The sequence below is a fragment of the Fukomys damarensis genome, unplaced genomic scaffold, assembly GCF_012274545.1.
Source record: "Fukomys damarensis isolate Sample0158 unplaced genomic scaffold, DMR_v1.0_HiC HiC_scaffold_7, whole genome shotgun sequence".
In the NCBI taxonomy this organism is placed as follows: Eukaryota; Metazoa; Chordata; class Mammalia; order Rodentia; family Bathyergidae; genus Fukomys; species Fukomys damarensis.
Genome location: NW_022900919.1, coordinates 21,129,859 through 21,141,539, shown reverse-complemented (window position 1 = coordinate 21,141,539; position 11,681 = coordinate 21,129,859). Strand labels below are relative to the sequence as shown.

Genomic DNA, 11,681 nt, shown 5'->3' with positions numbered 1-11,681 from the left:
CCCCCTATCTTTTTTTTTTTTTTTTTTTTTTTTTTTTTTTTTTTTTTTTTTTTTTGGTACTGGGGGTTGAACTGGGGTCCTTGTGCTTGTGAGGCATGTGCTGGAACTACTAAGCTAAATCCCCAGCCCTTTATTTCGTTTTTATTTTGACATGGTCTTGATAAATTGCTAAGTTGCCAGGAATTTGTGCTCTTTCTGCCTCAGCCTCCCAGAATGCTGAGATTACAGGCATATACCACCATGCCTGGCCCTTGTTGCTTTTTAAAAGATGTCAAATCAAAATGCTTAATAATATATATGACCTTATATTAGGGTCCTATAGGAAATTTAAAGAAGAGTAAAATATTTGTTAAAGAAGCACCTAATTAGAGAATCGAGGAACAAATGTGTGAAAATTAAAATTTTCACTAATAGAAGAGATGGCATAGAGCCTTTTCTAAATTAGATATGTAGAAAATAATTTTGCAACTCCAGAAAATGGGGAGATTACCTCAAGTTGGGGTAATGTTAGGAAAGTGTTGACAGAGGAAGCTCTAATCTGAGCCTTAATGGATAGCATTTGGATCATAAAGAGGAGAGAGCATTTGAGGCTAGTGGGGGCACAGGAAGAAGTGAGCGGAATAAGGGGACCATCTGATGATAGCCTGAGGAGTGAAGGAGAGAGGAGCCAACCCAGGTCCACGGCTTTAAATATTATCTTTGTGTTGATGAACCCAAAATGTGGATGTTGAGTCCCTATCTTCTGGGCTCTCAGCTCATATACCCAAGTATCTGACTTTTTTTTTTTGGAGATTTTGCAGGCATCTGAAACAAAACATTTAAAAGAACCATCGATTCCCTTCACTCTTTGTTAGATCTCTCCTCTTCCTTTCAGCCTTCTTTGTTTTGTTTTGGTCTTGGTACCACCATGAACCTGGTTTCTAAAAACTCAGAAGTTACTATTGATTCTTCTCTTTTGCATCCACATAGTCTTATCAGTGGTGCTCATGTCTGCGTTCAGAGTAGATCTGAAGTCTGACCATTTCTTACCTTACCTGCTAAGCCTCCGTTTGCTCTCACCTGGAGAATTCTAGTCTCCTGTGTATTGCCTTCCATCCAGTCTTGCTCCCCACAGTCTGTTCTCTACATAGCAGATAAGGCTATCTGTGGAAATTAAAAAATCATCTTGGATCACTTTCTTGCTTCCTCTGCAATTAGAATAAAATTCAAAACTCTTTACAAAGCTCACAAGGCCCTCCGTGACTGGGCCTTACTTTAGGGCAGGCTTGGTTTGGCTTGGCTGTGGTAACAGAGCGCAAAGTGCATACCGCCTCAAACACAAAAATACATTTATTTGATATTCAGCTAACAGTCCAGGGAAGTGTCATAGTTAGCAGGTAGCTCTTTCTTGTGGCTTTGCCATTCCCTAGGGCCTGAGTATTATTAGTATGTTCCTGACAGATGGGAGAAAGTGGGCAGGGAAAATGCCTACCTTTTAAAAGCCTTGGTCTCAAAATAGCATCTTTATTTTGGGCTTCTGTTTCATTGTCCAGAATTCACTTGCAAGATCCCATCTAACTTTGGGGGAAGTTAGGCAGTGCATACTAGTCACATCCCAGGAAGAAGAGAAAATAATTTTGGTAAACAGCTAGCAGTTACTGCCTATATCTGACATTGTCTCCTGCCTTGTTCACACAGCCTCATTCACATGCCATATGCACTGGCCAGGATTATATATTTCAGGCCTTTGTATTTGCTTTTCCTTCAGTTTGAGACCTTGTTGGTATGTATGTCTTCCTACTTTTAGTCACTTAGGTCACAGGTTAAATAAGACCTGAGACAGGCTACCTCAGACCTGCTTAATTAAAGTAGACACCAGACAATCCTTGTTCCGTTACAGATTTATTTTCTTCATAATATATACTGCTCTCCGAATATTTCATTTAGGTATTGTCTTTGTTTTTACATTGATTGTCTACTTTTCCCCTCCTAGATTCTCTATTCCTTGACGGCAGGTCGTTTGTCTTATTTAACTACTGTGTCTCTGGCCCTGAAAGCAGCTGAACAGAGTACAAGTTCAGTTAGTATTTGTTGACCAGCAAATTGACTGGCTGCCGGAATGCTGCCTTTCCATCCCACTTTTACAGTTCTTGCTCAGTCAGCCCAGATGGCCATTTTAGAACATAATGTCTTACCTCAAATTATACCACTGTAGTGACTCATTCCTTGAGAGCTGACACCCTGTTCTCTTCTATGACAGTGTATTCCTCTGTTAAAATCATATAATATCCTGTTGTGACTTTGCTTGCTGATTGCATGGTGCCTTGGAGAATTCTTTGCTGCTTGTGTTGATTCCCTAGGTTCCTCCCAGCCTTTGCTGGTGGTTTCTAATGAGTTACTGGGTGTATGAAATCCCTAAGCACTGCTAATCCTTACTCCCTTCTGTTAGGGGATGTCAAGTGCTCCTTTTGCTCTTCATCTACTCGTGTGAAATAATACTGCTTACATTTGCATATCTTAGATGTTCAATTGTTTTATAAACAGCTGTTATATTAGTCATGGCATTGGAGCCCAGGAATCTTGAATTATAGGTACTTTGCATGGGTTAGAGAAACCCTCTAAATATTTGTTTGAATTGACTAATAGTTGCTTATATTACAATCCAGCATTGTGTTATATTTATGAAAACTATTTTTGTTGTTTTTATGATCTTTGTGAGTCTCACAGCTGTAATTTCTTATTTTAACACATCTGCCAGTAGAAGACTTATATATCCCTCTACCTGTTTCCACCCTACATGCCATTTTGCCTTAAATGCTCCTGATAAAAATTAGGAATCACAGAGATATCTAGGAGCTGAGAGAAGGAGGGAGCTGGCTTCAGGAGCTCTTCTGTAGCTTTCTTAGATTTGCATATTTTCCTCCTCTAGGATTTGGATAGAAGGAGAGGTGATGTTTGTTTCACAGTTTTTTGGTAAAGGAAGAGGATAATTTACCACATTGATCTAACAGAATGAGTTCACATTATTTTGAGGACGGTTAATACACTGCATGTGTGTGTGTGTGTGTGTGTGTGTGTGTGTGTACACAAGCATATGTAAGAAATTTTAAGTTTACTGTATATTTTTATTCAAGTTATTAGCAAAATAGAAACATGTAAATGGAAAGTCTTCTGTTTTTCTATTGAATGAATAAATATTATCATTGTATATTCTTAATCCAGCAAGGATTGAGGTACAGTATATCGATTTTCATTTAATTTAACTGAAAAAGCTTTATAAAGCCTTGATTTGTACTCTTCTAGTCAGTGACATCAGAAGGAAGAGAAGTCTGTTTTTTAAAAATTAAGTTTAAGGGCCTGGGATTTAACTCAGTGGTTCTGCCACCTGCCTCACAAATGCAAGGTCCCAAGTTCGATCCTCAGTACCTCCCTGCCACTCACAAATGCAAGGTCCCAAGTTTGATCCCCAGTACCTCCCCGCCAAAAAAAGACAAAAATTAAGTTTAACCAATTTATTTTAAACATTGTTGAACTCTTACTGTGTTTTAGGAACTGTTTTGTTTTGTTTTTTTTCTTTATTTGTACTGAGGGTTGAATCCAGGGCCTTTGCACTGAGCTATATCCCCAGTCCTTTTCTGTTTTTTATTTTGAGATAGGGTCTCACTAGGTTGCCCAGGCTGGACTCAAACTTGCCATCTGTCTGCCTTAGTCTCCCAGAGTGCTGGGATTACAAGTGTGCCCCACGACACCCAGTGAATATTAGCTACTTTGGTATTCAGCAAATATTTAGCTCTCAGTACAGATGTATATAGCCTATTGTAATGAAGTCTTTTTTGGGTATTGGGGATTGAACTTGGGACCTTGTGCTTGTGAGGCAGGTGGCAGAACCACTGAGCTAAATTCCCAGCTCACAATGAAGTTTTTTTGATAGAATTTTTTTTGATATTTATTTCTGGATAATTTAATCATATTTAATATTTTGATCTGTATGTAACTGGTGTATTCTTTAGTGTCAGCATTATATATTTTATACCTGTGCCTATTTAAGTTCTTTAGAGAGTAAGGTTCTATGTAGATAATTTTCTTGTGCGTCTAGAATAATACTTTTTTTAAAACCAAAATATTATTTTAACTATTTGAGAAAAATATCTAAAGCATTTTGTTTTACCTACCTTTATTAGACCATATGTCTGAATAAAATCTAGAATTCTTGTGATTATTAATGATCCTTATTCTAAGTATCAGTTATTGAACTAAACTATAGATTGAAGCATAGGGGCTCTGAAATACTGTTTTTTAAAATCTCTTTTTGTGTAAGACTCTGGACTTCTGTGCTTTTTAGTACTTAATTTTGTTTTTCACTTATTTCCTCTTGGTGCCTGGTAGGCTACAGTTTTATCATTTCTTGCTGTTATGTTGGCCTGTGCAGCCTGTTTTTTTCCTGAACATATTGCACTTCTTAGCTGCTGTTGCTTAAAAGTGACTGAACTTTTTAAGTTTTGCTGATGATGAGAGGGGAGAGTCAGAATAAGGACCTGAGGTGCAGCTGTGACATTTATAATTAGATGTTGTAGAGAAGTTTCAAACATTGTATGTTCCACATTACTGTTCATGTCCTTCCCCATTGACACACACTGATTGCTCCTGTAGTTGTTCTTGGCTCAGTTAATGCCACTTCCTTTCTCCAGTGCTTACTTTGCCACTGTCCTCTCTTTTGACTCTTCTCTTTTTGTCATATCCCACATCCAGTCTCTTTAGAAATCATATCGTCTTCTTTGAGAATACATGATAGGATAAAAAAATACAGTGAATGGTTAATATTTATACCACACTTGATCTTAGCCAAAAGGTCGAGAAGTGATTATGTGGTTAACATTTATAACAGTGAGAGACACAGTGCCATTAATCCCCCTTAGAATGCACCCCCTCACTTTGATGAACACACCTCATCATTCTTGCCACTTTCTGAAGCAGTTCAGGTTGTATTTCCCACTCCCGCAGACTGATACTTCATCCATGTGTATAACATACTATAATTTACCTGTGTTTAATCCATCTGTTTTGCTGCATTAGGATGTGAGTTCCATGAGAGCAGTGCTTTTTTACTATTTGTTCAGTGATATTCAGTGCCTAGAATAGTACTTGGCACATATTGGTACTTAAGAATAAATATTTGCTGAATGAATAGATGAATTATAATCTGTAGACTTACAAATTTATGCAGTTAACCTTTCTTGTGGGCTATTACTCATCTCATTGTGGATGTTTGGATTTGTTTAATAAGTAGCATGAAAATATAAGGGAATTTTTATGCTTGCATATGTGGTAAGAAATGAATGTTTACATTAAGTTTTTTAAAGAATACTTTGGTGTTTTAATTCTTTTAGTTCTTTAATATTTTAAAGTACACACTATAGGGCTGGGAATTTAGCTCAGTGGTTCTGCTGCCTGTTTCACAAGTGTAAGGTCCCAAGTTCAATCCCCTGGCACCATAAATAAATAAAATAAAGTACACACTATAAAATGTCCTATTTTTTATTGAGATTTGAAAATTTAAGCACAGCTATCAATATTAATCTGTCAAAGAACAAAATATGCCTGATTTGATCTTTTTCTTGTATCTGTAGACACACTCTGTGCAGTTCTAGAAAGAGACACACTTAGCATTCGAGAAAGTCGACTTTTTGGAGCTGTTGTACGCTGGGCAGAAGCAGAATGTCAGAGACAACAACTGCCAGTGACTTTTGGAAACAAACAGAAAGTTCTAGGAAAAGCACTTTCTTTAATCCGCTTCCCACTGATGACAATTGAAGAGTTTGCAGCAGGTAAGACTGTAACTTCACTAAAGTCTGCTTTTCTTCTTACTGTTGTTTGTGTTTTTTAAGACAGGGTCTCTCTACAGGTGTGTGCCACCATGCCTGGCTCATTTAAAATTATTTTACTAGTCTCATTGAGCCAGAGAGAAAAAGCAGCTAGGGTATTTATTGAGTACTTGTCACATCTGAGCCTCCTGAGTAGTAATTTTTGCTACTTTAGAAGTGATGTATCCCTTTGTGTTTTTAAGATTTCACATTGCCTTTGGTTTTGAGCGGTTTGCTGATAATGTACCAGTGCACCCTTTCACATGACGTACCTTCTGGAAGTCTTTATTTTGATTCACCCCTCTGTGTTGACTGGGGTTGCATTGTTTAATGTTTTTCAAGGACTGAAGACTTCTCAAATATAGGGGATATTTTCTCTCACTTTAGGCTTGAATTATTTTCACTTCTTCAGGACCACTGGTTACTGCATGTTGTTCTTCCCTTTAATCACCTTAAACGTTTTCTTTGTTTTATCTTAGTCCTTATCATTCATTCTTAGTCCTTATCATCCTTCTCAGAATGAGTTTTCAACCTCATCTCTCTTTTGATCTTATGTAGTTTCAGTTTTGGGGGATTTCTTTTTCTTTCTTTTTGGCTAAAATACAGATTTTCAGGTTTTTTAAGACAGGGTTTCACTGTGTGGTTGAGATTGACCTGGAACTCACTATGTAGCCCAGGCTGGTCTCGAACTCACAACAATCTTTCTGCCTCAGCCTCCCTCAGTTTGGTTTTATTTGTCTTTTATAATATTTCCTTATCCACAGATAGTAAACAGTGAACCTTGGGCCATATTAAACAAGCTGACAGATTTTGTAATATTTAAATTTTCTAATCTCATTTTTTAAATTAGTAAGGCTTTCTAAACCAATTTCTAGTGTGCACACATCTTAGTGTCACTTTGGTTGCTTTTACTAAACTTAAAGGTGTTATGTGGCATGGATAAGTTTAAGGTATTTGTGTTTTTCTTTTCTGAGACAGTGCATGGGAAAAAAACATATATGGTATGCTGCTTCTGCAGCTCTCCCAGTCACACAGACTTCTGATCTGCTAACTTCTACAACCCTGAAAGAAAGCACTGTTATCTGTCTTTTACCATCTTTAAAGATATCCCATTACTGGGGCCGGGGATTTAGCTCAGTGGTGCCACTGCCTGCCTTGCAAACACAAGGACCCAAGTTCGATCCCTGGTACCCCCCAAAAAAGATATCCCATTCCTTGAACCACAGGAGGTATTAGGAGGAGAACTCTGGCCACCTTTGTGAGCAGTCCCACTATAGGGGTGGCTCCTGCCAAACACTTGGGGTCAATTGATAGAAAGATCCAGAGAAGTTTCTATAATTCAGTGTTTTATATCTAAGCTTTGTCTTGCTATCACATATATATATTCTTTTAGGATAAACTCAAATGGATTTATTGAAACTTTGCATATATACTGAAGTGATATATGCCAAGAAGATTTCCCTCCCTGTCCCCCCCCCCAGGGATGGAAGTCAGGACTTTGTACTTGCGGGTGCAGCATGGTGCCACTGAGCTAAATTCCTGCCCTTGTTCCATGTTTTTACGTTTTCCAGATTTGAATTTTATCTCATTAAGTGGAGTAGTTGTTTAAACTCAGATTGCTTTCACTGAGCTTTATAGTTGTGTTCTGCAGGTCCTGCTCAGTCTGGCATCTTGTCAGACCGTGAAGTGGTGAACCTGTTTCTTCACTTCACCGTTAACCCCAAGCCCCGAGTGGAGTACATTGACCGCCCACGGTGCTGCCTGCGGGGCAAGGAGTGCTGCATCAACAGGTTCCAGCAGGTGGAGAGCCGCTGGGGCTATAGCGGGACCAGCGACCGGATCAGGTAGCCATCCAGTCCAGTGCTCTGGGCATTCATCCTCATACCTCACCATTAGCCTTGTCCTCAGACTTGGGAGGTGCCTATGATCTTACCTTATGCTTTCTTTGCTTTGTACATTTTAAAATTAATATAATAGTATAGTCGAGAAGTCGATAAGGCACTCTTGTCTCCTCTCTGAATTGTGAGGGTGACCTCTTAGGAAATAAAAGGCAGAAGGATTAGGTGGGGCCTTTAGTTATAGGAAGTCTGTTTGGATTACCACTGCTGGTTCTAGTCCTAGCTATTCAAATACTGCTTTTACAAGCTTAAGGCTATAATTTAGTCAATTTTACTTTAGTAATCTGAGTGCTTTAAGATTTTTTCTGTGAATAGATGCTGTGTGTAAAACATCTCAGTATACATGTGTAAAAGTTTTTGGGGAAAAAAACTCCAGATTCGTAGCTGGGCATGGTGGCACACTTGGGAGGCTGAGTCAGGAGGACTGCCCCAAGTTCAAGGCCAGCCTGCACTACATAGCAAAACCCTATCTCCAAACAAAGAGGAAAAAAAAAATCAAGATGCATGAAAAACGCCTACATACAACCTTGTTGATGTATTTATCTTTGCTGTACTCTAACTCTTTAGGTTAAATGTCAAAATAGAATTAGTGCCAGTTCTCATAAAATATCCCTTTTGGCTTTTCAGTTATTTAATAGCACTTTAGTATAATACTAGTCATTAACAACAACTTTATTAAATAGAGCTCCATTTGAGTGGGGGACTGTTATAAATTCTTGGGTTAAAATGGAAGTTTACTTTTAGGGTCCCCCACACGCACACTCCTGGTGCTTGAAGATCTAACCCAGGGCCTCACATGTGCCAGGCAAATGCTTTACCACTGAGCCACATCCCCAGCCCTTAAAATGGGAACATAAAATGTATTTGTTAATCACTCACAGTGAGGAGAACTTACAGGATGAGGCCAAAGCTGCACACAAAAAGTAACAATTTAGTAAATTAGAAATAAATTACCTAGGCATTAAATCAGGATAGCTAGACTATATGGACATCAAGGGAACCAGAACACTAACAAAAGAGAAAGGAAACAGGTAACTACAAAAATGAGTGGATTAAAACTAGTAGAACTGGGCCGGGGATTTGGCTCAGTGGTTCCGCCGCCTGCCTCACAAATGCAAGGACTGGAATTCGATCCCTGGTACAAAAAAAAAACCTAGTAGAACTGACAGACCCATAAAAAGATCAGTAAAATAAACTTCTGGCGAGTATAATTAAAAAATTCACATTCAGAAATCCAAATGGGAATATAAGAATATGCTAAGAGTTTAATTCTGGGCCTACTCTGTGCTAATAAATTGAACATCTTGATGGAATGGATCATTTTATAGGCAAATATAAATTATCAAAGTTGACTGAAGAAGAAAGCCTGAATAGACCATTTACCATGGAAGGAATTAAAAGTTGTCAAAGACCTGTCCCTTCGCCAGGTGGTTTTTACAGGTGAGTTTTAATGAAACATTCAAGGAACTCATGGCTTCCTTGGGCATTAAAAGAAGAAAATACTTCTTGATTAGTTATTGAAGGATGCATAATCTTTATGTTTGAGTCTAACAAGATGAAAAATAGATCAGCCTCATTTATAATATGAAAGAAAAATTCAACATTAAATGTTGGAACATTGAACGTAGCAGTACCAAAAGAGAATAATACTATATGAGGAAATAGATTATTTGGAGGATGGAAAAATGGCTCAATGCTACGAAATAGCAGACCGAAAGAGAAACAATTTGATTTTAATAGATATCAAGAATTGATAAAATTTCACCTTTATTGTAAATATAACTATTGACAGATTAAAAGAAAATTTTAATATGATAGATTATTGAAACCTCAAGATAAATACTATCTTGTTTTGCATCAGTGTTCCTATAGTTCTCATTAATAGTCATTAAAAAAATAAAGAAATTAGAGCTTTAAATATTGGAAGAGGCCTTTTTTCATTATTCACAAGTGGCAGGTACATTAGTAGTTCCAAATCCATCAAACCTGATTTGTTCTTTTTTTACAATACATTTTTATTTGGTAAATGAGCTAGTTTTAAAGAAGAAATAAATTTAGCAGTATAATTAAGTATATAAGTACATACTTCACTGTGTAGATGTTAAGCAGTGACAGCGCTAGAGGACAAACTGAAGTGGCCTGATGCAGTAGCCCTGTATTTCAGCATGATGAGACAGCTTCAACTGCAGGGTACAGGCACAGTATGTGATGTTTCCAGGTAAAACAGTTGAATCGATTGTTTATTCTTGTTTCCGTATTTGTGAACTTGCCTGCTGGCTGAAATGTATTTGTAACTCCAGTCACTTTCAGCTAGTGACTTTAGTTGCTGCACCAGCATGTCCCCAGGCAAGTGGAGGTCCTGCCTTGTTGAGCTCTCCTATGGGGATTAAGGAAGTAGGGGCATTGTAGTGCAGTGCAGGGAACTCTGGCCTATAGGCCAGTTGGACCCCAGCTGTGACACCTGTTGGTGGGACAGCCTCAAGCAAGTCACTACTGCTGAGGTTTCTTGTTTGTAAAATAAAGCAAATAAAATCTACTAGGACCTGTTGTTTTAGGGTTTAATATGGTCAGTATATGTCTGCATACGTATGTCTGTATTTTCTCAGTAGCAGTGGTTCAATTATTTGCTAATTCTATGTATGCAGCAGTTTTGTAGACTATAACTTCCACAAAGAACTGACTATAGACTATTTCTTCTACCTATGTTGTAGTTCCTTCTTTAAAAAATCAATGAACATTTAAATTTATTAAAAAGTCTTTGATCTATACATAAAGTGAAGTCAGTTTTAAAACTTACAAACAAATTTTCTCCCTGTGTGAGTCTCTGTGCGCTGCAGGGAACCTCTACCCCTGGCTCCTGGCCAGTGGGGCTCTTGCACCTTTGTGAGGATGAAGGATTCCTCCCTGATGGTGGAGCTCCTTTGGGGAACAGTTGGTCTACCTGATTAACCTCAGGATCAGCTCAAAAAAGTTGTTGAAAAGAATAGGCCTTGCTTATATAAAGTATATTTGAGAATTGTCATTCCTGTGTGCTATCAGAACTCAGTTTCAGGCATGAATAGTGGCTAACAGTTGTAAAATGATTTGAATGTATTTTATACCCTGGAACTTAGAAATGATTGAAATGGAACATATACATAGATGTGTATATATATTTATAAAACCACAATAAAAACTTTTTGAATGTAAAACTGTTCATTTATAACATGAAGTGAATATTATGTAACATTTGGTATAGCATATTGCTATATTATCCTAGTAATAGTACATATTACTTGTCACATTGAAGAAGCCAGTAGTGACAGATGTGACAGATGACAAAGCAGTAGGATTAAACAGAAGAGTATAGCAAGTACCTTTAGGAAGGCCTGGAGAGCTCCAGCTAGAGCAGGCTTTGGAAAGGACAGTATCTGCCTAATTACCTATGTATATTCACAGTTTCTTTCAAAACAGAGTTTTTGGTAGAGAGAAGTGACCTGGAAACACTATTTCAAAGTTAATACAGAAGAATAAATTCTCTTTTAAAAAGAGTGGTACTGGACTAGGGTTCAGCACAGTGGTAGAACACTTGCCTAGCATGTGCCAGGCCTTGGGTTCAAACCCCAGTACTACAAAAGAAGAGTGCTACATAGTCTGTTGCAGTGGCACACATCTGTAATCCCAGCTACTTAGGAAACTGAGGCAAGATCTGAAAGTTTGAGGCCAGCCTAGGTAACTGAATAAGACCCTGTCTCTAAAATTAGAGTGGAAGAGTGATATAGATGAAACATGAAAAGGTATTTATCTGTCTGTTAAAAATTTAGTGTTGTATGGAACAGACTGTAGAGGTCAGAAACTAACTTAACATAAATGAGCATTCAGAGCATGATTACAATGAGGGAAGGATTAACTACTGAGAAAATAAAGTCAGAGCCTTACTGCTCCCGTGTACCAATACTCATAC

At 37.9% G+C, this 11,681-nt stretch overlaps 1 protein-coding gene across 3 annotated transcripts in view; it reads left to right on the top strand.

Annotated features, from left to right (window-relative positions):
* Btbd1 (BTB domain containing 1) overlaps window positions 1-11,681 on the top strand; it is a 62,728-nt gene that overhangs the window by 42,697 nt on the left and 8,350 nt on the right. For all 3 annotated transcript variants that reach the window (XM_033761112.1, XM_010621170.3, XM_010621171.3), the window contains exons 4-5: window positions 5,607-5,804; window positions 7,492-7,684. In XM_033761112.1, coding sequence (XP_033617003.1) covers window positions 5,607-5,804; window positions 7,492-7,684 — 391 coding nt within the window. The remainder of the gene's footprint in view (window positions 1-5,606; window positions 5,805-7,491; window positions 7,685-11,681) is intronic.